Source organism: Triplophysa rosa, linkage group LG25, assembly GCF_024868665.1.
Source record: "Triplophysa rosa linkage group LG25, Trosa_1v2, whole genome shotgun sequence".
NCBI lineage: Eukaryota > Metazoa > Chordata > Actinopteri > Cypriniformes > Nemacheilidae > Triplophysa > Triplophysa rosa.
Genome location: NC_079914.1, coordinates 17,092,789 through 17,118,500, shown reverse-complemented (window position 1 = coordinate 17,118,500; position 25,712 = coordinate 17,092,789). Strand labels below are relative to the sequence as shown.

Below are 25,712 nucleotides of genomic sequence, written 5' to 3'. Positions count from 1 at the left end.
CTGACACAACATCAGTTGCTGTTCCTATTGTTGGGTTGAGGTTGTTTTAATACATTTCATTTAAAAGAACTTTTGTCAAACTTTATTTCAGTATCCCTACACTGTACATGTTTTTGCTGTAGTTATGCAGCAGTTTGCCAGTAACTTACTGTAGATTTACATGTATGTCATTAACTGGCAGCAGTTTGCTCAAAGATAAATGAATGTTAAACATTAACAAGTCTTTATCTTTACAGAAAAAATCGTACAATAACAGCCTCATGCAAAGCATTCTGGGAACTGAGTAGCATTCTCGGAAAGCTTTGCAGGAGGCCGTTATTTTATCGTTGAGTTCTGTAAAGATAAAGACTTGTTAATGTTTAACATTCATTTATTTTTGAACAAACTGTTGCCATTTAATGACATATATGTAAATCTACAGTAAGTTGCTGGCAAACTGCTGCCAGTAATACTGTCATTTCTACAGAAATGTTTTAGTGTACCGTCACTTGTACTGTGTGTGACTTAGTTTGGCACAACCACAACAACATGATAATCCAGAAGGTCATCTCCAGTGACTGAGACGGGACACTCCCCCGGGTGTGTTTATCACTCTTTATGAGTTTTTATAACTCCTTTAACTTGTTTACAACTTCTCAGAAATGCTCTTAGGAATAGTCGAACTTTGACTTAACTGTCAAAAAAATTATAGTAAGACACTTTTATAAAGAATCTAAAAGCAACTTTCAGTCAAGTTTAAGACTGATTCTTAAGTTCTGACTCACTTAAGTGTTGTAAATTAAGGACTACAATGAATTAAACACAAAATTGCCTCCCTTGACTTTTTTCTATTTCATTTTTTAATTGAACATAATATACATCTATAATGGCATCGCCGCCCTTGACCTCTGAATCAGCCAATAGGGAGCCTGCAAGGGTGACGTCACAGCAGCATTACACCAAGACATTACTTAATTCAGACATTACGTTCTGTTTACTATTCTTTTTTTATGAATTTATATGTGAAGAGTTTGGTTCCAAAATGAGAAAACTCAATCATGTTTTTTATTGTGCATCCCAATGAATATCAATCAAACTCCAGTTGGTTTGTTTTGATTTAAGCCATAATAACTCATAAAATACGGCTAACGAACACAATAAAAACATGATAAATCATTTAGGAGCCGAGACCCAGTCTTAACACTTATGAACCTTTATGAACCACTCTTAAGTGTAAGAATAGGAGTAAAATGACGTAACTCTTAGAAATGTTACACTCTTTAAAGTACAACTTTACTTTGAGTGGCTTTATACACACACATAACAGATGTCTGATGTTATGAGGAAGAACTGCAGAGGAGTTTACGGATATATGATCACGGAAATTCTGGAGGAAGCCACACCCACACAGGGAGGTCAGTTCCTCTTTGCTAGAAGTATAAACTAGAAGCTGGTGGAGTGGGTCATCAGTACTGGTTGAGGTTGTGCTGTAGATGATGATCTTGTAGCTCAGTGCTTCGAGCATTACGTCATAACCCAAGAAGTGGGTTTGAATGACAAGGAATGCACATACTGACAAGATCATAATCTACAGCACAACCTTAATAAAACACAACCGTTTTAATCGTCTTTTTATTGCTACTTCTTGCGCGACTTGTTTTGCATCTAGTCAGCAGCACCATGGACTTGTGCTTCGTTTTTCTCGCTTATCTGACGCACTTCGTTGTGAAAGGTCAGTGTATATTTTATGGCTTCATTGCTTTCGCTTGATTGACCTCGTTTCGTTTTAATCGTATTTAAGCCTTCTTGGAGAATCAAGGTCTTTAGTGTTTTCAGGTTTTAATCGAATCGTTTTATTTCAAACGTGTGTTTTGTGGATATACAGACACGTCTTGTGTCATCGGGCAGACTTCAGCGGGTAAACGCTTTGCTTTACATCTCATTTAAAAGACGTCAAAGTCCATAAAGGCTGTTTGATCCGCGTACTCGTGGACAGTCATTTGTACAACACGTAACGCAGGGTTCTCTGGGTAATCTCTTTGATGAGACGTGGCTTGTTTTGTCGTTTTTGGAAACCACGATAAGTCCGGGCTCGCACAGTCATGCAGAGCCTTTGAAAAACAGAGTTGCGACACTCGCGCAGACGTCCGTCGGAAGAATGGACTGCAGAAGTAACTCGTGTCACGGAGAGCTCTAAAGTTTCAAACATTTCACCGTTTCCCAAACAAATTCATTGCTAAATTTATAAAATACATCTCTGTAAAACTGGTGTTTTATTAAAAGCATGTTTTTGAAACAAAATATTGTGTTCCTGAATACAATGGCTTTTCTGTGTGGCTGAATGATTTTCTATAAAGACAGTTATCTGCCCTCGTATCAGTTATATAATAAAATCTCTTACTGGCTGAAATTGTTTGTCTTGTTTATTTTTCAGCGTTCTTTATGGTGCATTCGCTTGCAATCATTGATTATTTATTGATAAGCATTTGTGCAATTTTATGTGAATGTCTTAACATAATTTAACATTGGTACTGATGATCATAGAAGCATAAGAAACAGATGAATGCATGCATACTGCTTATGTATTTCACATTATGCATTTTTCCTAGTTAAATTAAACACAAAACTGATTAATACTGTCTCTCTGACATTCATCAGACAAAATGTTATAATACATTTAATCAACATAGTAATCAATGCATATATTGTGTTGGTATTTAGTGAAATTTGTTGCAAAAACAGCTGCTTCTACTGTCTCTCCCGCTTAAACCCATTCAAACCAACTGACTGTTTGGAACTATTGAGAGCTCCATGAACCACGTAAACACGCAGCGGCGAGATCAAAGTGTGTCGCAACTCTGTTTTCAATGGCTCTGCTCGTTTACTCTGATACATGATCACCTAATCCTGCTAATCAGGAATGGGTGCAGTCCGAGTCATTATTTGGCAGCTGTGTTGTTTTTCTGCACCACCCTGAGTACTGGGTGTAGTCCAGTTTCAAGTTTCAAATGTAAACACACGGCGCCATCTCAAGGGCACAATTATAACAATGTTCACATTCTTTAAATAGACATATCTCTGTTCACACATATATATTTACGTATATGTTATTATATTTTAAATCTTTTGTTTTCAACTTTTACGCATTTTATGTCCAAAGTTCTTTCCTGTTTCTTCTTTCGAGCCAAAATTTCCCTGCGATGGTAGAAGTAGTGCTTTTAAGTTCACATTACACATACGCTTTTATCCAAAGCGACTTACATTCCATTATGCATTTGTATCTGAGTACGTGCTATCCCTGGGGTCAAACCCATGACCTTGGTGTTGCTAGCGTCTGCTCTGACCACTGAACCACAGGACAACCCTCTCGTGCATTATTGCTCACACATGGTATAGTAATATACAAACTGTTTGTGTTGTTCAGGTGTGTTTGGTGTCGATCCAGATGAAGTGAAGTCAGTGACGGAGGGACATTCTGTTACTCTACACACTGGTGTTGTCAAACAGAGAGATGATCTGATCGTGTGGTATTATGGGCCTGAAAACACAGTTGTGGCAAGAATCAATGGAAAGGCCAGCAGCACCATGTTCTCTCAGGATGAGATGTTCAGAGACAGATTGAAACTGAATCATCAGACCGGAGATCTGACCATCACACACATCACATCTCATCACTCTGGACTTTACACACTGAGGATCAGCAGCAACAATAAAGTCTCATACAAGACATTCAATCTCACTGTCAACGGTCAGTGTCTCTCAGATTTGATCAAGTTTCTTCTGTGCACTTTTAAAAGAACAAATGATAGAAACACAATGGTCTCGTAGAGTCAACAAACTGTATGTACAAGGGTCAAAGACGTTAAGATGTCCAAAAGAAATAAACAAAAGTGATTTTATGTCCATAGAAAGCCCATTAAATGTAGGTAAAATATCTACTTTATGGTTTCAACAAAGTTTTTGGAGAATGGAGTACTTATTTTTTGCTCAGAAAAACAAAAAATGCAATTAAATTAAACAGAAAACTTTTTCTTTTCTTGAACAACAACCATTTAAAGCAGTAACACCCATCCGTCTTTGACCCATAAACATGACTTCTTCTTCCATCTCATTGTCCAGGTCCTCTGCCTTTCCTTCCCCTGAATCCCATCACAAACCACGCTGAAGATTCAGGTGAGTCACGTGTGATTATTAGTGTCATTAAGATGATATATATGTGGTGTAATGCAGTCTGTGATGGCCGTTATTTCTTCACATGTAAGGGATCATGCACAGGCAGATAGTTGTGATCTCAGAATAAACTCAGACAGTGTGATCAGGACCTGATTGTATCACAATTTCACAATGACAGCCGGCTGTCTGTACATTATCCCACTTATTACACAAGTTATTGAACATGAAATGTTGGTGTGAAATATTTTATTACCTCACTTTTGACAAACACAGACATTCCGCAATGAAAACACATTTACTTTCGCTTTTAATGCTGGGTTCACACCAAACGCGATTTAAGCGAGTAAATTGCATACAAAGTCAATGCAAAGACGCGTATAGACGTGAACTCGCAAATAACAAGCAAAGGTGCGTCAATCTCGTCTTCCGCGAAGGTGTGTCCTGTGGTGTGAACCCAGCATTAGTAGTTCTAGACGAACACTCACATTGGTTTAATCATATCATTATGATCTCATATGTTATTAAAACGGCATATTTATATTGAATTTATGTGTAATATTAAACCGCACCCTGTCAGAATGACTCGCAGTATTCAGGTGTGTGCATTATTACACCTGATGTAAGTATATGAGAAACCTGTGAATCAAATCATATTTATGTATAAAAACTTTTAATGAACGTGTTTATTCTCTTCATCCTTGTAGAGTCTCCTGACCGGCGGGTCATTGTCATTACAGCTGTAGTTGTCTCTGTGTTCGGTGTCATCACCATCACCACCATCACCACCATCAGTGTCTTCATGTACAGAAGAGCTAAAGGTCAGTTTCACCTTCAGCTTACAGTATCTAGCAAAGAAAACACCTTCCACAACTGTGAAACCACTGCTAGAAAACATCTTAATATGACATGTCACTTTATGTTCAGCACTTCCAGGGAAATCCTCAGAAAGTGAAAATTGTCTGACTGATGAAATAAGAAGCATCAATTCCTGCAGCACATCTGAAGATGAAGAAGCCTCGAGGTGTCCGAATGGAAAACAACACTGGTAAACATTATTCACAAACACTCAAACAAAAGATGTACATTTTATTAAATGAGGTCTGAGTGCGTGCGTGTGTGTGTGTGTGTGTGTGTGTGTGTGTGTGTGTGTGTGTGTGTGTGTGTGTGTGTGTGTGTGTGTGTGTGTGTGTGTGTGTGTGAAATCGATTCAAAAATAAATGTTTGTGTTTATAGGCTATAATGTGTCACGGTCCCGCCTTCTTGTTTCTGAATTTCTAGTCGTGTGGCAGGATCGGGACAGAACCCTTAGGTTTTTTGTGAGAAGGCCATGAGTTGTTTACGTTTTTACATCTCATGTGCTTTCTCGTGTCTTGTCATTGGCCCCGCCCCTCTCGTTTCATGTATTGCTTCCCTGCCGTGTCTAATGTTTCTCACCTGTCCCTCGTTATTATCCTTTGTTTGTCTACCTATATAATGCCCTCATGTTTCATTGTCCTGTGCTCATTGATTGTATGTGTATGTGCTTGTGAAGTGTACCTCGTCGTTTGCTGTGTTTCCTTACCTTGCCTAGTCAGTATACCTTGTTTTGTTTTATCCCCTGCCTCTTGTCGTGTATGTTATATATTCTTCTCCGTCATTTTATCAGTAAGTTCGAGTTATCCTGTTTTCTTGTTTTGCCCCCTTGTGGGAAGTCTTTTGTTTCATGTTTTCATTTTAGTTACTATCGTGTCTTGTTTCCCTCCATTGCGGGGTTTTGTTTTGTTATTAAAGTCTTGTTTTGTTACCCCTACCACTGCCTGCGCTTGGGTTCTTCCTCTCGCTGTCACACCCCCCGGTCGTGACAGCAACCGTGAGAGAATCAACAAGCCATCGCAGAACCCAATAGGCAGCATGAACTCTGGACGGTCCCACCTAGCTCGCCTCCTCTGTGGACTTCGCCAGGGGAGCGAGAGCGTGGACGAATATGTGGAGAGGTTCCTGGACGTCGCCGAGAATGGCGTCTTTGGGGAGGAGGAGCTTGCGGTGTTGTTCAACTCCGGTCTCAGGAATCCACTCTCGAGGACGGAGATGACGGCGTTGAGGCCGCTGGACTTCGACGCCGTGCGGCTGTCCGCCGTGGAGCGATCGGAGTCCACGGTCTCAACATATACCAGTTACCCATCTCCGCTGGTCACGATCCCGGAGGGTGGTTCCCTGCAGATCGAGGTTGTGGGCACCGCCACGCTATCCTCCTCACCCTCTGCAGCCTCTCCACCGTCCACCAGCCTCGTTGGCAAGCTGGGGAGGCGAGCATCCTGGGGGTCCACGTCTGAGGAGTCCCAGCCGGAGCCAGCCGTGCCGTTTGCCTCTTTCCTTCAGCCGACCTCCAGGCGGATGGCTCGGCTGAAGAAGAAGAGGCAGCGGCGGGCGGCGCGGGCCTCTTCCCAGCCGGTGCAGCAGCCGGCGTCCGGTCCTGTGTCCGGTCCTGTGTCCAGTCCGGTGTCCAGCCGGTGCAGCAGCCGGCGTCCCAGCCGGTGCAGCAGCCAGCGTCTGGTGTCCAGTCCGGTGTCCAGTCCAGCATCCAGTCCGGTGCAGCAGCCGGCGTACAGTCCGGTGCAGCCGGCGTCCAGTCTGGTGTCCAGTCCGGCGTCCAGCCCGGCGTCCAGTCGGGTGTCCAGTCCGGGGCAGCCGGCGTTCCAGTCGGCCTTCCAGCCGGCAACTCAGCCGGCCTCCCAGCTGGCAACGCAGTCGGCTCCCAGCCTTGTGCGGCCGGCATTCCAGCCGGCGCCCAGCCTTGTCGGTTCCCCCCAGGACTTCCGCCCCTAAATCCCCCAGAACTCCGCACCCTCAGGCGCCCTCAGGGACTAGGACTGTTCCCCCGAGTCCCTGCTCCTTTGGACTGACTCCCACGAACCCTTTGTTTCATGTTTTCATTTTAGTTACTATCGTGTCTTGTTTCCCTCCATTGCGGGGTTTTGTTTTGTTATTAAAGTCTTGTTTTGTTACCCCTACCGCTGCCTGCGCTTGGGTTCTTCCTCTCGCTGTCACAACCACCCCCCCCCCGGTCGTGACTGCAACCGTGACAAATGTGTATATTTGGCATCAAGATTTCTGTGTGTATTTAAATACACACACACACATATGCATTTAAGAAATATATGAAGTATATAATATAAATTATGTTTAAATGTTAATCTGTATATATATTTATGTAAATATTTGTTATGTATACATATGTGTGTGTCCTAATACTAACACACGTACTTTCTTAATATTGCTATAAACACAACACATTTATTAAAGTCATATGGACATCTAATCTCTCTCTTGTTCTTGTTCTTCACAGGATTGGAGCAGGATTGGTGTGAAGGTGATTTGAGCAGTATGTGTTAGTGCACATCTTTAACAGAGGCATGAGCGAGTGTCACTTTAGCTGAGAACATCTGAGCCCCTAAAATCAAACGCCCCAATTGCCCCATCTGTCTTGCTAGTAGTATTTACTTTGTCATTTAGCAAACGCTGAATTTATCCAAAGCCACTTACAAATGAGGCAGGACAAGAGAAGCAATCAGGGCAACAACAAGGGCAACACTACATAAAGTAGGAAAGAAAAGCAGAAGAGGGCTCTGTGTTATTGTGTCAGGTGTTGACGCAGGAGATGAGTCTTTTAGCCCACTCTTAAAGATGGCTGAAGAAGAAGACCGGCAGACCATCTCACCATCGTGGAACAGTTCCATAGAAGGTGCATAAAAGTGATTTTGTGCCGTTTTGGGATGGTACCACAAGACACTGTTCATAAGCAGAGCGCAGGGATCTAGAGCCGTGGTTACTTCAGCTAACTATACTTCAGCCTTTACAAGGAAAAAGTTTGAGAACCATTGATCTAGAGGGTACATATGTCTGAATTGCTGAGTGTAGGTTTGGGGGTGCTGACCCAGTGGTGGTCTTGTAAGTCAAGAGCAGAGCTTTGAATGTGATGCTGGCGGCTGTAGGGAGCTAATGTTACCTGATGGAGAGCGGTGTCACGTGTGCTCCCATAATCATATCAGCAGCCCCTCAGGACACTTTATATTATATTGATGCATTTAGCAGATGCTTTTATCCAAAGCCACTTACATAGCCTAAGCATTATGATATACATGTGTTTGTGCAATCCCTGGGATCAAACCTGTGACCTTGGGTTGTTCATGTTCTAACCACTGAGCCACAGGAAAAGACATTTATCAGCGTTTTTGGACATGGACATTTTGGTCCATTTTGTTTTTAAAAATCTGTCATTGCTCAAAATAATAATGCATTAAATTTAATGTTGATGTTACTTATTAACATTTCCAAGACCATTTTCCATGAAAAAATCAGCTTCACATAGAAAACAAGTATTATTCATTTTTTATTAAAAAGAAACAGTAGCGCCATGTAAACAAATGTAATGAAATTGTAAGATAAATCACACTACATGACATTTTTGAGGCTATGGGTTTTCATTATTATAGATTCTATATTTCTTTATTTTAATCTATATTTAACTGTTTGTTCCCTTTCTACCCTATTTGGACTCATAGTAGTGTAATTTCAATGAGAATGTTTTATCCAACAAACACCATTATGTTAATGCAATAACTGCATGTGGAAGTTTCCAACGTTATTAAAGGACATGAGATTTACACATTTTTAACAGAAGCTATAGTCAGTTTATGACTCTTTTGCAATAAAAACTGATAATGCATTGTGGGTTTTGTTTTTGAAGAAGCACAATGGCGCTGATGTTTCACATGAGTTTAAGTACGAGTTTGTCTGGCCGTGTTTGTGGTTCTCATGTCTGGAATATATGTGGAAAATATTAACACTAATTTAAGAGGAGAAGCGAGATATTTGACTGGACTGAGTTTGAGTTTTCAATGCAATTTCCTTTATTCTTATGTAACCGCGTTGACTTTGTATTTTCTGCACTTTTTCTTACTTTTACACATGTTAACATTGCTTATACTATTTTTTTGATGATCTTGCTTATAATTAAAGGTTATTTTAAAGGTTAAAGGTTTGCATTATTTGCCTATTTCTGTTGCCTGTGTTTTTACTACAGTAATTTACTGATTTAGTTATTTTATTTTCTAACCTATTTTGGGGTTCCTTTTTGAATAAGAGTGTTGCCAAAATAACTGATTGGATTGTTTTTACCTCACCATACACTCACCTAAAGGATTATTAGGAACACCATACTAATACGGTGTTTGACCCCCTTTCGCCTTCAGAACTGCCTTAATTCTACGTGGCATTGATTCAACAAGGTGCTGAAAGCATTCTTTAGAAATGTTGGCCCATATTGATAGGATAGCATCTTGCAGTTGATGGAGATTTGTGGGATGCACATCCAGGGCACGAAGCTCCCGTTCCACCACATCCCAAAGATGTTCTATCGGGTTGAGATCTGGTGACTGTGGGGGCCATTCTAGTACAGTGAACTCATTGTCATGTTCAAGAAACCAATTTGAAATGATTCGAGCTTTGTGACATGGTGCATTATCCTGCTGGAAGTAGCCATTAGAGGATGGGTACATGGTGGTCATAAAGGGATGGACATGGTCAGAAACAATGCTCAGGTAGGCCGTGGCATTTAAACGATGCCCAATTGGCACTAAGGGGCCTAAAGTGTGCCAAGAAAACATCCCCCACACCATTACACCACCACCACCAGCCTGCACAGTGGTAACAAGGCATGATGGATCCATGTTCTCATTCTGTTTACGCCAAATTCTGACTCTACCATTTGAATGTCTCAACAGAAATCGAGACTCATCAGACCAGGCAACATTTTTCCAGTCTTCAACTGTCCAATTTTGGTGAGCTCGTGCAAATTGTAGCCTCTTTTTCCTATTTGTAGTGGAGATGAGTGGTACCCGGTGGGGTCTTCTGCTGTTGTAGCCCATCTGCCTCAAGGTTGTGCGTGTTGTGGCTTCACAAATGCTTTGCTGCATACCTCGGTTGTAACGAGTGGTTATTTCAGTCAAAGTTGCTCTTCTATCAGCTTGAATCAGTCGGCCCATTCTCCTCTGACCTCTAGCATCAACAAGGCATTTTCGCCCACAGGACTGCCGCATACTGGATGTTTTTCCCTTTTCACACCATTCTTTGTAAACCCTAGAAATGGTTGTGCGTGAAAATCCCAGTAACTGAGCAGATTGTGAAATACTCAGACCGGCCCGTCTGGCACCAACAACCATGCCACGCTCAAAATTGCTTAAATCACCTTTCTTTCCCATTCTGACATTCAGTTTGGAGTTCAGGAGATTGTCTTGACCAGGACCACACCCCTAAATGCATTGAAGCAACTGCCATGTGATTGGTTGATTAGATAATTGCATTAATGAGAAATTGAACAGGTGTTCCTAATAATCCTTTAGGTGAGTGTATTTTAGTGTATTATAAAAATTTAATAATTACAGAAAAACTTCATATATTTTTTGACAGAATATGGCTATAAAGTAATTTCAAAGTATTCATTGAACTACAGAATATTGCTGGCATCTCTGCTTAAAATAAGAAAAATGACTGGAAAATACTGTTTGTCATTTTCACAGTAATAAGCTGTAAATCAGTGTCGCAGTATTCATACGGTAGAATTACAGAAGATTACTGCCAGGATTTTACTGTACAAAATTAATAAATAGTAAACCGTAAAATACAGTTTTTTTGTGTTTACAGTAAAAAACTGTAAAGCAACTTCACAGTATTCATACCGTAGAATAACAGTAGATTACTGGCGTCTGTGCTGTCAGTAATTTACCGTTATTTTACAGAGAAGTGTTTTACAGTAGCACTTCACAATAGTGTGAAACTGAAATTGCAACACTTAAAAACACCGTATAAAAGAATACATTTGTGTGACAAGTGCTTTAATCTAGTGGGACAGATTTAACTACTTTTCGAGTGAGCAATTGTTAAGAACCTTCTGATGCTTTTATGCAATGAATGTGTTGAAGTTCTGAGGTCTGTGATCCGGACTTCTGCTGTAGCGGTTATCAAACACTGGACTAGCCCGCCTGCTGCCGCTGTCTGAGAGCTTTATCATATGACTTAAATCAGTGACTTCTGTTTTATTAGTGTTTTATCAATCTCATTGTTAAGATTACATGTAAAGCACATTGGTCAACATGTGTTCTTTTAATTGTTCTATATAAATAAAATGACAGTTAGCATACATGCACACTTGCATTTCACATAACAAGTAAAAGCATATTTAAAAGCAGTCGTAGTTTCAGTTTAGCATCAGTCTGAGAATCTCAGAATCATCTTCTCATGACTCCTGCGTACACCACATCATCTTCCACTGCAGCTCTCTGACATATACAAACACACAAGATACAGAAATGAATAATTAATCTAACTTGCAGTTGCAGTGTATACTCAAGTTTAGAGACACTTAAATGAAATGTTCTCTTGACTTTAGAAAGCTTTTGATCTGAAGGTGTTTGCCTGAATGTTTACTCATGTGGTCAAGTGACGTGTGAAGAGAATGAAGAAAACAGCAGCCAATGAGAGGTCAGAACAGATGGGATCTCCATCAGTATGTTAAAGAAAATCTCAGGTCGAGTCATCTCAACAAGCTGTGGACAACAGAACATTTCTGCAAGATTTCTCTCCTATTGTTTTTATGTATTTCATATATAGGCTATGGCTCTTTCAGTTGCCTGTGCAGAAGGATCAGTGTTGAATACCTGCATGGAATTTGACCCAAAACAACAAATGAAGGAGATGCTCATGAGAACAGCTTCATATAAGGCAGTGTGCACATTGTGTGGAGTAATAAAACACCTTAGAATCTCCAAATTAGTTCACCCACAACACGAAGGTAAGAGATATGAAATGATTTGGTAAGATATAATTGTCATGATCTTGTCCTTTTTGTAGTTGTTTTTCTAGTTCAGGCTGACAGGATCATAACAGCCCCATGTCTTGTCTTAGCCCCACCCCCTTGTTTCCTTATTCATTATCCCCTCATTATTTCACGCCCTACACCTGTCTCCCTCATTACCTCTCCTTAGTTGCTTCCCTATTTAATGACCTGTGTTTGCTGCCCTGTGCTGGACCGTTTGTCTACATCCCCGTCTTGTTCCTGTCGCACCGGTCTGGCTTCTCCGGCAAGTTTATTGTTCTTGTTTTCGCCCTCGAGGGATTTTGAGTTATGTTTTGTCCCATGTTAAATAAAAGGTATTTTTGTTGAGAGCCGTCTGCACTTGGGTTCTGTTTCATGAGATATAATGTTATGTTATAGACCGTCTCATAGGACGCGTGCGCGCCTGACCCCTAGTTAACTTCCGGTTTGTGTTTGGCTAGTGTCTAATAATATAACTATTTATCTTTTATTTTATTTATGGTAATATTAATTCATTATTATTTTACTGTATAATAATTATATTAAATAAATGATTTGTTGAGTTTTGTCGTATGTTCATTTTATTCAATACACAATTTGTTGAAAGGGTCCTGTAGTTTTGACGCATTTAAAGAGAGCGTGTGGCACACTGACATCTAGCGGTTGAGCTTGGTATCGCAGTCTAAATTCGAAATATTAGAGAGACGAGTATAACCAAGGTTTCTTTTGATGTTATCAGAAATAATCTACAGACTCTATTGTTTGTGAACGTGTACCGGAAGTTCAGTTGGGGTCACAGAAGTGCGCATGCGCAGTAACGGTTGTTTATGTTGTTAAGATGAAACTGTCTATATGCACTTGAATTCATATCTGTTTACTGATACTGGTACTTGCATTTCGAAACAAAGTCTCTTCTCATGACATTAGAATGGATCATTACATACACATGCATGTAAATGTGAAGCACACACGACATGAATGATCTCACCGGTTGATGTGCACGTCTTTTACAGAATGTTGGATCTGCATAAGTGATCTCCTCTTCATCAGTCTGAACTGTTTCTATAATCATGTCAAACATGTTTAATATCTGTAACACTTTCTTTACATGTAAAGCTATACGTCATAGTAACATGTATAGTTTCACATAACAGATGGAACATTCTTTATGTTTTGTGATCGTTGTTCATGAGTCTGAGATATGAATGAGATCTTATGTTGCCGTCTGATTATCTTTCAGGTCTTTTCATTTACCGTGTTGTTGTGTTTGTCTGTGTTTCCTGCAGATGCAGAAGATCAGAAGTGCAGCTGCGATCATCACAGATCCAGCAGCACAAGACACTGGTACTACCCAATGTGCTGTAACGCAAAATAGACATTCATAAAAATAACTGTACACTTTCAGTACTGTTGTTACTGCAGAATACATTACTATTGAAACTTTATTATGTCTTTCATAAACATCATTCCATCACTTTGACCATAAAACAATATTACACAAGACGGTACTTTTAGAGTAACTATTAAAAATGACACTTCACCCAAAATTCTGTCATTTCCTCACCTTCGAGTTGTTACAAACCTGTACGAATTTATTTGTTCTGATCAACACAGAGAAAGATATTTGGAAGAATGCTCATAACCAGACAGATTTTGACCCCCATAGTAGGAAAAAATACAATGGTAGTCAAAAGTGCCCCAGAACTGTTTGCTGTCCTACATTCTTCAAAATATCTTCTTTTGTGTAGTAATTTTTCCTACTATGGAAGTTAATGGGGGGCAAAATCTGTCTGGTTATGAGCATTCTTCCAAATATCTTTCTCTGTGTTCATCAGAACAAAGACTTTTAAACAGATTTGGAACAACTCGAAGATGAGTAAATGATGACAGAATCGTCATTTTTAGGTGAACTTGTCCCTTTAACAGTAAAAAGACATGCACCCGCTCCCACCACACGAGGGCGCGCTCGTCTAACTTAACTCTACATTACTCACCGTATGAATAAAACTGCATTCTTTTCCACACACTTCTCTCGATTCCCTGCAGATCATTTCTGAGTGCTGCTCTACTTCTGGACTATATACATGTTTAATAATACCAATAGTTATGTAAAATTCTACTAATAAAAACCTAATAAAGTCCCAGTGAAATAAAAAAATGACAATGCCTATTTTTTCATGCAATATTGCAGCGTTTATAGTAAATAGTTTATCAAGTTTGTCATTTTCTTTTTAAAATTCATTAGCCCTCATAATCTTCAGTTAAAATCTGAAAATGCACTTCCGCCCTGTAATGACTATCCATCTTAGATGACGAATGTTAGACGGCTTGGGCGGAGCATCCGTTAACTCCTCCCCTTCAACCGTCAGTCTGCTGCCAGTTCAATTTCAAAATGCAACGGAAGTTTTTACACATCAATCAAATCGCAGAGAAAAACACCAGCCACGCCCACTCATTTTCTCCTTTGAAATTCCTTTTCACTCAGGAATGGTTGTTGCTAGAAGGGATACAGCTGCGGCCGAAGTGGTGCAAAATCTCGCCATATAATTACAATAAATTACATTAGCTAACACCTACACCTACCCAACCCTCAACCTAACCTTACAATTATAAAAAATATGAATCAACTGTTTTCAGCATGACACAAATGATGCGGTATTGAACTGCGCATGCCCAGTGGAGGTAGCTGTATATAGTCAAAACCCTCGGAAATGTGTCAGAATACGGAAGTAAAAACTTTAAATATTCAAATGTCCCATGTGAATTGCTGTATATATACTTAATAACCACTTAGTAATTTAGGTCAAAGGGGCACAAAATCACTTTCACGCAACTTTTACCACTGTTCCTCACTGGTAGACGAGAGATCTGCCCACCTCTGCACGATCCGCTGAATCTTTAAGAATCGACTACAGGCGCATCGCTTACATGATCACAATGACCCAATAGCTAGTATACTGCGCTAGATTAACTGAGCCCTAGGGGTGTGACGAGATCCCATGTGTACACAATGAATAGAGGGTATGCGTTGGCGGCACTTTCCCGCCAGGCCACGCCCCCTTGAGCGCCAGGGCACGCCCCCCTGTGTGGTAAAACGCAGTAAAATGGCAACAAGACTAAAACACGCAATGATTGTGACGCTGTCGTGCTTACAGGAGCAGTCGAGCACTATGAGAAAGCATGTAAACAGACACGGCTCTTCACTAAAAGCTGCACCTGTTAAGAAAACACAGCATCATTTTTGTGCAATTACTGCCTGTCAGTTGAGCTTGTGACAAAACCTTTTACAGTATTTACATATTGTTTATTACTGCATAATAATTCATTCCGTTCATTTGTTTCATGAAGTACAAGGTGATTTTATAACGACTACATTTTTGCATTTTGTGTTTTAAGGCGAATAAAAGAAAAATGTTCCCTATATATTTCGTAATTAAGGATTTCGTTAAAAACGTCTAAAAATCTGGTTCTCGTGAACCCAGTCTGGTGTCTCGTCTCGTGGGATAACTGTCTCGTCACACCCCTACTGAGACCATTTTCACATCACTTTGCCCTCAAAAGGACACTTTGGATAAAAGCTTCTGCTAAATGACTAACTGTGTTGTGCTGGATTAAAAGCACAATATTACAGAACTTTATTCATTAGTTGGCTAATTAGCATTACTAGTATGGAGGACTAAACCTGCAAAAATTATAAATAAATAAATGTAAAAAATAAAAGGAAATGATAAATAAAATAATCTAAAAATAATAAAAAATAATAATAATAAAAAAATGGACACAAAAAATAATAAATCAGTTTAAAAAATGAAAAAAAAGTTAAAGCTAAGATCAATAATAGCTCAAACGAATTATTTTGTTTTATCAAACCATTCATTCCTTTATTTATTTTCATATTATTACATTTATTCGTTTATATATTTATTTATTTATACATTTATTTATTTATAATTTTTGCAGGTTTAGTCCTCCATATACATGGGAATTGATGTACAAATACAAATAATGTAATAAATTATATCAAACAAAAATGTCATCCTGTAAACATCAACCTATTTATACTTCTTTTACAGTAAGTCTGAAAGTTTAATTCAGTGAAAAACATGTGACTCACCTGCGCACGTGTGACAGAGGTGAGTGATGTGTAGATGTTGTGTGTGGTTTGTGATGGGATTGTTGACCACACATCTGTATGTGTTTGTGTCCTGATATTCCACCTCCAGAGGTAGAGAGAGTCTGATGTTGAGATCAGACACACTGATGCTGGACAATAAACTCTTTCCTTTGTACCAGGAGACGCTCACATCATGTGACACATTCACCACTGAACACAACACACAACAACATGATGATGAAGATGATGAAGAACATTGAGAAGAGACTCTGGAGATGTCGGGAACAGGCAGACGAGCTGAAAAACAATTGTAAATTGTAAACAAAAAACAAATATATTTGAATGATAATATAAGGATATTTGGAAGAGTGATTATAATATTCCTCAGCTCACCATACACAGTAACATTGAAGTGTTTGTTTTGAACAGTATTTCTGATGATCTCTAGTTGATAAAGTCCAGTGTGTTGAGTTGTGATGTTTGTGATGATGAGAGATCCAGTCTGAGGATTCAACTGTAAGTGATTCTTCAATCTCTCATTGATTGATTTAATATTGATTTCTGTGTTGATTTCAGCTATAATCTCATCTGGACGCTGAACACCAAACATCCACTGGATCACATCATGTGTGTGTAGTTCAGTAACATCAGTATATAAGGTGACAGTGTCTCCCTCCATCACTGACTTCACTTCATCACCAAACACACCTGCAGAACAACACACACACAATTAACACCAGTTTGTAAGGGTTTTATGAGAATTATGGGTGCAAAAATGTATACTACAGCATTTACTATAGTAAACTGTAGTAAAATTGAGACTGCATGCTATATATTTTTAATAGTACTATGCTAAATATTAAAGTATAAAACAATTTATCAACAATTAACTACAACTATAGTAAATACTGCAGTATACTACAATATTTTTATGTCGTCTCGCAATTACGTCACAGAATTTTTTTTATATTTAATCTATAATCTCTTAATATTTTTTTGCATATGACATTAACATGTGTGACATTAGCTATATAGTCAGTTTACAAATAGTTTTGCAGTCAAATTGAACTATTCCATAAGTACTTCAATGGGATATGTATTCATTTAACATTGTTTATAAATATTTAAGGTTGCCATATGCGCCGATGGTTTGGTAAGCACTGAGCTCAAATACAGGCTACTGTTAAATATTAAATGATCATGTTCACAAGAACATATATTTTTGTAAAGAGGGAAAACAATGCAAAACCTGTGAGTTCAGCCATTGAAGAATATTGACGAAAATTGTGTTTTTTCTATAAAAAAAAAATAAAAAAACGATAGTAGCTGTGACTTTTGTCGTACTGATATCCTTTGGCGATATGTTTAATGTGGTTTCTAGGTTTACCTGGCAACCATGTTTTTTTAACCATAGTTAATATTCACAAGGCGCACAAACTAAATGTTTAAAAATGTAAAAATACCACTTACCGTCGAAATGCCACAAACATAAGTGCACAAGAGCAAGTACACGAACCATATTCTGCAGAGGTGTGTGTGAAGAAAAATAAGCGTCATTTGTAATGTGACAGAAACTGTCTGATTTCCTTCCGACACACATAACTACCGGCGCTCGCGTGAACGCGCTTCTGATCTCTGCGTCAAACTGAGGGAAAACTTTAACGCACAAACTTTCTTTATTATAGTTGTATGAGTAACTCTTATAGAGTGGGAGTATAACACAGATTTATTTGAAATTGTAATGTTCTGAACTCTGACTGAACCTCGGGGATCTGACCAAATGTGAGTAGGAAGATCAGCTGAATCTCTTCATCTCACCCTGTGAGCTTTTATCAGATGACGGTTTGATATATTTCAAGAATAAAGTTTCAATTAAGTGAAGTGACAAATGTGCTCCTCAAAATGGCCAATCGCATCCTGGAATCTGATGAGAAGTTGACGTCATGAAATTGTTCCTCTGTATATTAAACATGTAGGTTTATCTCTTCTAAATCTTGTTTGTTATCCTAAGGTCAACATATATAAAAGCGTATGATTTCATTTTGACTTTAACACGTGATGAATTTAAGGTTTTTGCAAACAAACCTCTGACATATGCATTCAAATATCTGATGTAATCTGAATGTATACGTGTAAGCCGTTATGGGTGAGAGTTTAGTTTGACCTTTGACACGTCAGTGTCTGTTTGAAACTAATGTTGATGAGTTTTGATAAAAGTGCATTTGGAAAGCTGATGAGTGGAAATCTTTCAGCAGAAAACTACACACACAAACCAACCACAAGAACATTATAATACAGACGCGCTCTTAGGAGGAAAGTGTTTGTCCACTGGAGAGATGAGACCACACGTGTGATGAGACCACAGCAGTTTCACTTTGACTCACTGATCTGAGACCTGTGTCACATCCATTCTACATGATAAAAACCACACGCATGTTTGTTCTGTTCAAATGTGACTTGACTCAAGATGAGGTTTATTTACTCATTTTCTGTCATTATTGGATTTGAGCTGATGGTTGCTTATTCTTCACCATTGATTGTTGTTTATTATTACGTCATTTAGGACAAGAAGATCAGCTATAGAAGAGTCAAACACAAAAAAACTGAGCGGCAACATTAAGAAATATTTTAAATACAAAAATCGATAAGACGATAGGCAATAGATAATGTTTTAATGAAGATGATCCTTTTTGATTCACAAATATTATAAAAATAAAGATCTTTCTTGTTTCTTGTTTTTCAGCATACGGCACTGGCAAACTTGATATAATTGAAGGAAGATTGAATGGTTCTGATAAAAATCTGCTGCCGTCTACCAGAATGATGAAGATGAAACGAGGGTGGACATTTCAGCAAGACAATGATCCCCAACACACAGCCAAGGAAACTCTCAATTGGTTTCAGAGAAAGAGAATAAAGCTGCTGGAATGGCCCAGACAATCACCTGACTTGAAAATCTATGGAAAGAACTAAAGGTCAGAGTTCATAGACGAGGCCCACGGAACATTCAAGATCTGAAGACCAAAATCACACCTGAGCAACACATGCGACTCATTTCTCCATACAGGAGCGTCTTGAGCTGTCATGACCAACAAAGGCTTTTGTACAAAGTATTAAATACATTTCAGTAAGCGTGTTCTATACTTTTTTCCCCGTGTCATTCTAGTTTATTACATAACACTTCATTTGTGAACTTATCTGTTTTTTTCTTTGTATGTATTGATTATTTGGGATGTTAAGGACATCTGGTGAAAATTTCATGTCAACAGCATCTTGAGAAATATGTTTACTGAGAAAAATGGTGACGTGTTCAATATTAATTTTAACCCCCGGTATCACTGCAAATAAACTTTAATATGAGAGTTAGAAAACCTCAAATAGACAAGAATAAACTGAAATACACTTCATAATATTAAAACAATCCATGTTCATCTAAAACAAAATGATCATATTATATGAGAATACATCAGAGATTGAGCGGCGGCTGTTGATTGTGCAACAACTGAATGTGTGAAAACCTCAAAATATCACCAACCAGTGCAGAAGAACTGTCACACCAATCATCTTCTGACACGTTCTCAAGCTTTATTCTCTTCATAAACTATTATTAAGTAACCGAGACAAAAGATTTAAACACACAAAAGGTCACTAGAGAGTTTTATTGTGTGTGTGTGTTTATGCCCTCCTCCATCAGTCACACACACACCACTGACACACACACATATAAATGTCATCAAAACATAGAATTTATTCATAATTTATTGCTCAATGTGCTTGTGATTTGATTTGTAAAGTGTTCATGTGTAAAAATGCTGACACGTGTATTTAAAAGCAGAAAATGAAGACAAACATCTGATAGTCTTTGTGTGGTTATGGACAGAGAGCACACACACACACACACGTTTTCCAGTGTGTGTGTGTGTGTGTTGTTTCCATTGAAAACCACAATCAACTCAGCAAATCATGTAAACCTTCACATCTATCTGTGGTCAGAGCTGCTGTTGATTTGATCTTACGCAACAACACTTTACCACAGCAGGACATTCTGTCTCTTACATATTAAGGTCAATGTTTTTATGTTACCAAATCTGAACAATACCATTTCAATATAGGGTTTAATTAAATGTATTTTAAACGTCATGTAAAAGCTTTAGTTTGACTGCACTTACATTTACTTACACACCTTTTATTGAAATATTAGCCCATTGTAAGTACAACGAACTCATTTAACCAAAATCTGTCCTCAGGTCAATAAATAAATGTTAGGCCTCCATCTCATGTGTGTAAAGTCACCTGCAGTTTCTTCTATCGAACACTAGAGGTCTCCATTACACAGAGTTCTGTTTTAATTATCGCCGTCTAGCTGTTTTCTTGAGTAAACATCCCGTTTCCCGCTAAAAATCCCATATAATATATTTTGATACTATTATTATTTATTTGTGTATTAAACTTTATTCATGCATTTATTTATTCATTGTATTGTATATGGATTGATTTGGCAAATTCCGATTAAAAGTAGGAATCACTAGGAAAGCACACACACTTAGGAGAGAGCATGTGAAGTCAACACTCAAGGGTGCAGGGCATTTCTATAAAACAGCTGCTTATCGCCGGTAAGATTATTATAATATTTTTTCCAAACAACTTATTAGATATTAAAATGCATTTTAGCTTCTACATGTACAAAACATAGTTGCCATGTACAAAAAACGTAAAAAGTGAGTCGTGTTTAATTTGAAAAATGAATCGCCACACAGGACCACGTGATCATCTCAAACGACTTCCCAGTAATGACCAGGAACATATATTTGTTTTTAAGATGTTTTTGTTTGTAAATATATATATATGTAATGTTCATATGCATTAGCAAAGACATTTTCTTTACCACACCAAGCCATTTATATTTTTAAAGAGAGCGAGAGCTCTGTGTTCGATTGCTCTTCCTGCTGTGATCGATCTGTGTTCTACTATTTGATCTTCACTGAGACTGTTTCTTATGTAATGTTTAACGTTATTTCACGATCATCACTAAATATGCAGATAAAATATGCAGATATAAATGTATTTGTATGTAGCAATTACGTATATTGCGTCGGCTATATATTTATCATCTATTATTCATAACTCATTCACTTTTTGTTTTATTTCATTCATTCTGACACAAATGTGTTATGTTTTCCCTTAACTACACATAAAAATGTTTACCACACAACGTGAGGTTTGCGTTTCAGCGCGGTACGGAATGAATGGGGGGTCGCGCGCAGATGTGGGGGGTGTCGAGCGCGCGCGCGTTCACGGCGGCATCATCTCGCGCAGCACCTTTCGCCCACCGACATCACTTCATTTCACTTCATCTGGACTTGTACAGCAAAAGAAGCGTTTAATATACAATCGCGCGGATCTCGTGCAGCACTGCGAGGACATTCCTGCCGCGCGCGTGACGCGTTTCCATGGAAAATGGCGAGATGGGCTCACGCGTGGATGATGCTGATGGTGATGGTGGTGTTCAGCGGATCGTGGACCGCAGTGGACGCGCTCACATTTCCACAGCATTACACGTAAGAAACACCAGCATCTTAACATCATCAGCAGCATCAGCACCGCAGCAGCATCTTCACAGCATCACACCAGCATCTCGACATCATCAGCATCAGCATCACACATGAAAACAGTGTCTGTGTATCAGCGTCTAACTCGAGTTCTCTCAGTCAATGCTGATGTATTTCAGTCATCACTCGTAGGTTTATGAAGTGTGTCGTTGTCTTCATATAAAATAGTTTGATGAAAGTCTGTGACACGTGCTCATTTGGTGTTAAGGGTAAATTGTGTGTGTGTGTGTGTGTGTGTGTGTGTGTGTGTGTGTGTGTGTGTGTGTGTGTGTGTGTGTGTGTGTGTGTTTTCTGGAAGACAGACAGCAGTGATGTGAGATTTACTGGCTGGTTCAATAATCCCACAACATCCAGAGTGCTTACTGTCACAACTGTCTCTCCCTCTGTCAGTCTATCCTTCTGTCTGTCTGTCTGAAATATTTCAGTGGTTTTATTAGCGTGATATAAAGAGGCCGCATATTTTCAAAGCATAGTAACATTTAGTACACACGGGGCTGGAAATGAGGGGGACGGAGTCCAGGAAGTGAATTTCAAGGGGGGCAGCTATCTATAAAATAGCTTTCAGACGCTATGCACATTTTATACATGTACATAAAGGGTCTTTTTCTGTGTCTGTGGGTTAAACATATATACAGTATATCGTCCTCTTAGTACATCTCTTGCAATTTAATTTACATCAACATTTAGACACCAATACATGCAGTAAATAAAATAGATATACACGGTAAACATACTGTAATTTTACAGTTGCTGTTTTACCATTTCAATTTGACTGTTTTATTTGACAGATTTTTCAGGTTTCAAATGTAAAATAACAGAAATAGACTGAAAATGTGTAAAAGGGGTGTAAAAACATGAATAACATAAACTATTAAAAAACATAATTTACAGGGTTTTTTTTTAAAGATTTTTCATGTTTTTGAATTATGGTAAAAACTGTTCAAATACAGAATTAGTCTGCAAATTTACAAGAAAACCATGAAAAGCATGTAATTTTACATGACAAAACTGTTATTTTACGGTATTTTACTAGCGCCCCATACAAAATCTAAGTGAAAAGTTAAACAGATGTGTTTATTGTGACCGCTGTCTTCTTATAGTCTCTTCTTTAATCTCACCAGTGAATATGGGTCACAGCAGCCCCTCATTTCTCATTCTCTCTCTCTCTGTATACTGCAGGGAGGATCTCATCACGTGTGTGTGTGTGTGTGTGTGTGTGTGCGTGTGCGTGTGTGCGTGCGTGCGTGCGTGCGTGCGTGCGTGTGTGTGTGTGCGTGTGCGTGTGTGCGTGCGTGCGTGTGTGTGTGTGTGTTTCTGGGCATGCTCAGATCAGATGCTGAGAGTGCCTCACATCACCTGAATCACTCTGTGACACACACACACACATGTCTGTTTTATTATCTCTGTGGGGACAGTCCATAGGCGTAATGTTTTTATACTGTACAAACTGTATATTCTATCCCCTATCCCTAACCCTATCCCTAAACCTAAAGATCATAGAACACTTTTTGCATTTTTACATTTTCAAAAATTATCATTCTGTACAATTTATTAGCTTTTGTGCCCATGAGGACCTCAATTTTGGTCCCCACAGTGACACGAGTCCCCATGTGTTGGTGTGTGTTCAGGTTTAGGTCCCCACCGGGATATACAAACATGAACACACACACACACACTGATACACTCTCACCACTACATATTGCACAACACATGCTGCTAAACACACTATATCACAGCATGTGTTGTGTGTACAGCGAAAACATGAGTGTGATGAAAAACATGTGTGTTTTCAATCACACAACACTCATCAGATGTCATCCAAACACACAACTCAACTCAACAACCACACTTTAGACGGTGGAGATGAACTCATATTGTAAAGACATTTTAACACAGAAAGTTGTAACTTTATACCAGTTTACCTAGTAAGCACATGTCAAGATCCTGGAGAGCACACGGCGGTGAGTTCAACACAATGTTTTCAACACAACATCCAGACAAGGTTATTTTTAAACAGATGTGTGATGTGTTTCAGGTTAATTCTGTTGTTTTTGTTGATGAAATCTTCGGGCGTGTTGTGTTGTGTGTTTTTGTGAATGGTTTAATTGAGTTTGTCAATGACCTGCACTTATGCAATAAAACATCACTGCGGTTGAGCTGTAGTCATATTGGGATGTTGTTGTCGTGGTAACAGATGATATTTATGCAGACTGCAGGGTTGGGATGTTACTGCACACACAGTTCTCTCTAACACATCCGTCTGCTTTTGTGTGATGGAGACGACACAGATGATAAATAAATCACATCTGATGTTTTAATCGGTCACTGTGTGTGTGTGTGTGTGTGTGTGTGTGTGTGTAGTGTAAACTGTTTCTGTACATTCATCATATTGATTTGTTTAGACAGCACTTAGTATATTATGTCCATATCAGAAATATACAATAACACAGTGATGTAACGTGTGCGATGTGTGTTGCACAACTGTTGTGTGTTGTTTAACTGTTGAGTGTGTTGTGTGTGGTATAACAGTTGTGTAATTGTAGTGTTGTGTAACGCTTGTATAACAGTGGTGCTGTGTTTGTGGGTAATAACAGCTGGGTTGTGTGTTGTATACAGTTGTGTTGTGTGTGTTGTGTATTGGTTGTGTTGTGTAACATTTGTGTTTGGTACGTTGTATAATGGTTGTTTTATGTGCACTAGGTAACAGTTGTGTTGTGTAACGTGTGTGTTGTGTAGGATGATGCACTGGGCCCGGCGCATTGAACAGGAGATTGACAGAGTCCTGCAGCACGTCAGCGGAGCTCAACAACTCAAGGGGGTAAGACTGTGTGTGTGTGTGTGTGTGTGTGTGTGTGTGTGTGTGTGCGTGCGTGCGTGCGTGCGTGCGACATTTTCAGCATCCCTGTCAAGTGTGTGCTCATTATTGTGTGCACTGGATCACGCTGATGTCATCAGTCAAACAAACCTGATCTTGTGTGTCTGTATTTAGAGAGAGAGAGATGAACAGATGGTTTGCTCCTCTGACAGTAAAGTTATTAATTTACCCAGAATGCCACAGTGCAGTAAACCAGTGCACTCTCAAGGATGTGTTCATTATTAATGCATTGTGTGTGTGTGTGCGTGTAATGCTGTTTTACACATTACGTGTTATGTTGTCATTATGTTTGGGACAACACAAATCGAGTTAAAAGTAACACAAAACGTGTTGTCCCAGAAAAAAACAACACATCACCACATCAGAGGAGTGAGTTACTGTCATAGAGAAACATAAATACACACCCTTGACCCTGACGCTTGACCTCTGACCTCATCCTCCATCACAGAGTGTTTAGAGAAGGGTTCGGTTTCTTTCTCTCTGTGTGTGTGTGTGTGTGTGTGTGTGTGTGTGTGTGTGTGTGTGTGTGTGTGTGTGTGTGTGTGTGTGTGTGTGTGTGTGTGTGTGTGTTGTTGTTGTTCAGTCAGGGGTTATTTACTGGTTAATGGAGCTTGTCTTCAGTCAGCCGCTGAGTTTAACTGTAACATGTCACTGCTGACAGGAAGTTACACACATGTCTCAGTGAAGGCCATTAATAATCAAACACACACACACACACACACACACACACACACACACACACAGAGCTGTCTAACGTTCTTCTGATGATCTGTATTAAACCTAATCGTTGAATTGATATGAAAACTGTATCATTTCAGAGTTAAAGACACTATGATTGTGGGATGTGTTGAGTTTGTGGAGTTGATTGTGTGTGTGTGTGTGTGTGTGTGTGTGTGTGTGTGTGTGTGTGTGTGTGTGTGTGTGTGTGTGTGTGTGTGTGTGCGTGTGCGTGTGCGTGTGTTGTTTCAGATCTACAATGAGAAGAGAAGACAGTTCAGTCTGGTGAGAAATAATCCACGAGACATCGTCGAGAAAGTGGCGGCGGACATTGAGAGACTGCTGGCCAAAAAACGCAAAGCACTAGAGGTGAACACACACACACGCACACAC

At 39.2% G+C, this 25,712-nt stretch overlaps 3 protein-coding genes and 1 long non-coding RNA gene across 7 annotated transcripts in view; 3 read left to right on the top strand and 1 right to left on the bottom strand.

Moving 5' to 3' along the window:
- The first annotated feature begins 1,422 nt into the window (after positions 1 to 1,422).
- Positions 1,423 to 9,168, top strand: LOC130549068 (uncharacterized). Its single transcript, XM_057326221.1, has 6 exons — positions 1,423 to 1,711; positions 3,404 to 3,727; positions 4,099 to 4,152; positions 4,857 to 4,970; positions 5,077 to 5,197; positions 7,478 to 9,168. The coding sequence occupies exons 1-6, from the start codon at positions 1,660 to 1,662 to the stop codon at positions 7,497 to 7,499; spliced, it is 687 nt and encodes a 228-aa protein (XP_057182204.1). The 5' UTR covers positions 1,423 to 1,659; the 3' UTR covers positions 7,500 to 9,168.
- A 2,187-nt stretch (positions 9,169 to 11,355) lies between these two features.
- On the bottom strand, positions 11,356 to 18,000 carry LOC130549045 (natural killer cell receptor 2B4-like). Of its 2 annotated transcripts, XM_057326183.1 has the most exons (6): positions 17,589 to 17,997; positions 16,512 to 16,826; positions 16,119 to 16,415; positions 13,259 to 13,363; positions 12,993 to 13,066; positions 11,356 to 11,468 (listed from the first exon to the last, which is right to left on the bottom strand). In XM_057326183.1, the coding sequence occupies exons 1-6, from the start codon at positions 17,716 to 17,718 to the stop codon at positions 11,418 to 11,420; spliced, it is 972 nt and encodes a 323-aa protein (XP_057182166.1). In that variant the 5' UTR covers positions 17,719 to 17,997; the 3' UTR covers positions 11,356 to 11,417. The 2 variants fall into 2 exon arrangements, with proteins under 2 accessions (XP_057182166.1, XP_057182165.1); XM_057326182.1 differs by lacking the exon at positions 11,356 to 11,468 and having other exon boundaries at positions 11,974 to 13,066; positions 17,589 to 18,000.
- LOC130549084 (uncharacterized) lies at positions 16,398 to 19,389 on the top strand. Its single transcript, XR_008962133.1, has 3 exons — positions 16,398 to 16,435; positions 16,695 to 16,777; positions 18,862 to 19,389. It is a non-coding gene; the product is annotated as an uncharacterized LOC130549084 (long non-coding RNA).
- Positions 19,390 to 20,711: 1,322 nt separating this feature from the next.
- Positions 20,712 to 25,712, top strand: part of cacna2d2b (calcium channel, voltage-dependent, alpha 2/delta subunit 2b) — a 21,552-nt gene continuing 16,551 nt past the window's right edge. The window contains exons 1-4 of one of the 3 annotated variants that reach the window (XM_057325636.1): positions 21,627 to 21,676; positions 23,645 to 23,688; positions 24,464 to 24,545; positions 25,572 to 25,688. In XM_057325636.1, coding sequence (XP_057181619.1) covers positions 24,465 to 24,545; positions 25,572 to 25,688 — 198 coding nt within the window. In that variant the 5' untranslated portion in view covers positions 21,627 to 21,676; positions 23,645 to 23,688; position 24,464. Of the gene's footprint in view, positions 20,732 to 21,318; positions 21,677 to 23,644; positions 23,689 to 24,463; positions 24,546 to 25,571; positions 25,689 to 25,712 lie in introns of those variants that run through there. The other 2 variants (XM_057325637.1, XM_057325635.1) reach the window with 2 other exon arrangements.